At 68.5% G+C, this 502-nt stretch overlaps 1 protein-coding gene across 1 annotated transcript in view; it reads right to left on the bottom strand.

Moving 5' to 3' along the window:
* TNNT1 (troponin T type 1 (skeletal, slow)) overlaps positions 1 to 502 on the bottom strand; it is a 10,254-nt gene that overhangs the window by 8,210 nt on the left and 1,542 nt on the right. The window contains exons 2-3 of the mRNA XM_006772218.2: positions 233 to 275; positions 102 to 115 (exon numbers count right to left, since the gene is read on the bottom strand). Of these exons, the coding sequence (XP_006772281.1) occupies positions 102 to 115; positions 233 to 264 (46 nt within the window). The 5' untranslated portion in view covers positions 265 to 275. The remainder of the gene's footprint in view (positions 1 to 101; positions 116 to 232; positions 276 to 502) is intronic.

Here is a 502-nt window from a genome sequence, read left to right on the forward strand (position 1 = left end):
GAAACAAGAAAACGTTCGGGAAACCAGGAGGGTGAGCCTCTCTGCACCCCCCCACCCAGACCCGCCTGGTCCGCGCCCCAAGGGCGAGCCTCCCCACTCACCTTCAGGCTGCTCCCTGCAGACGGAGATGGGGGGGGGGGAGAAAGAGGGAGGGAGAGAGAGTCAGACACCTGGGAGAAGGGAGAGGGGCCCCCCCTTCTCCAACCCCCCGCCTCCCACCAGCATCACTCACTCCTCATATTCCTGCTCCTCGGTGTCCGACATCCTGGTGCCACCTGAGGACCACAGAGAACAGGGGGAGTGGGGGGGGGTCCCCAAGGAGGGGCTGGGGGCCTGGGCTCCTGGGTCTGAGGGGCTGGGGGCCTAGGCTTTGCACAAGGAATGGCTGGGGGCCTGCGTTGCCAAGGGCTAACCAGGCTTCCAGCCAGCCCTGGCCTCCACTGGAGGGGCTGGGGGGGCGGGGGGGGAAGGAGGGGCTGGGGGGGGGCGGGGCAGAGGAGCA

The sequence above is a fragment of the Myotis davidii genome, unplaced genomic scaffold, assembly GCF_000327345.1.
Source record: "Myotis davidii unplaced genomic scaffold, ASM32734v1 scaffold326, whole genome shotgun sequence".
NCBI classification, from domain to species: Eukaryota; Metazoa; Chordata; class Mammalia; order Chiroptera; family Vespertilionidae; genus Myotis; species Myotis davidii.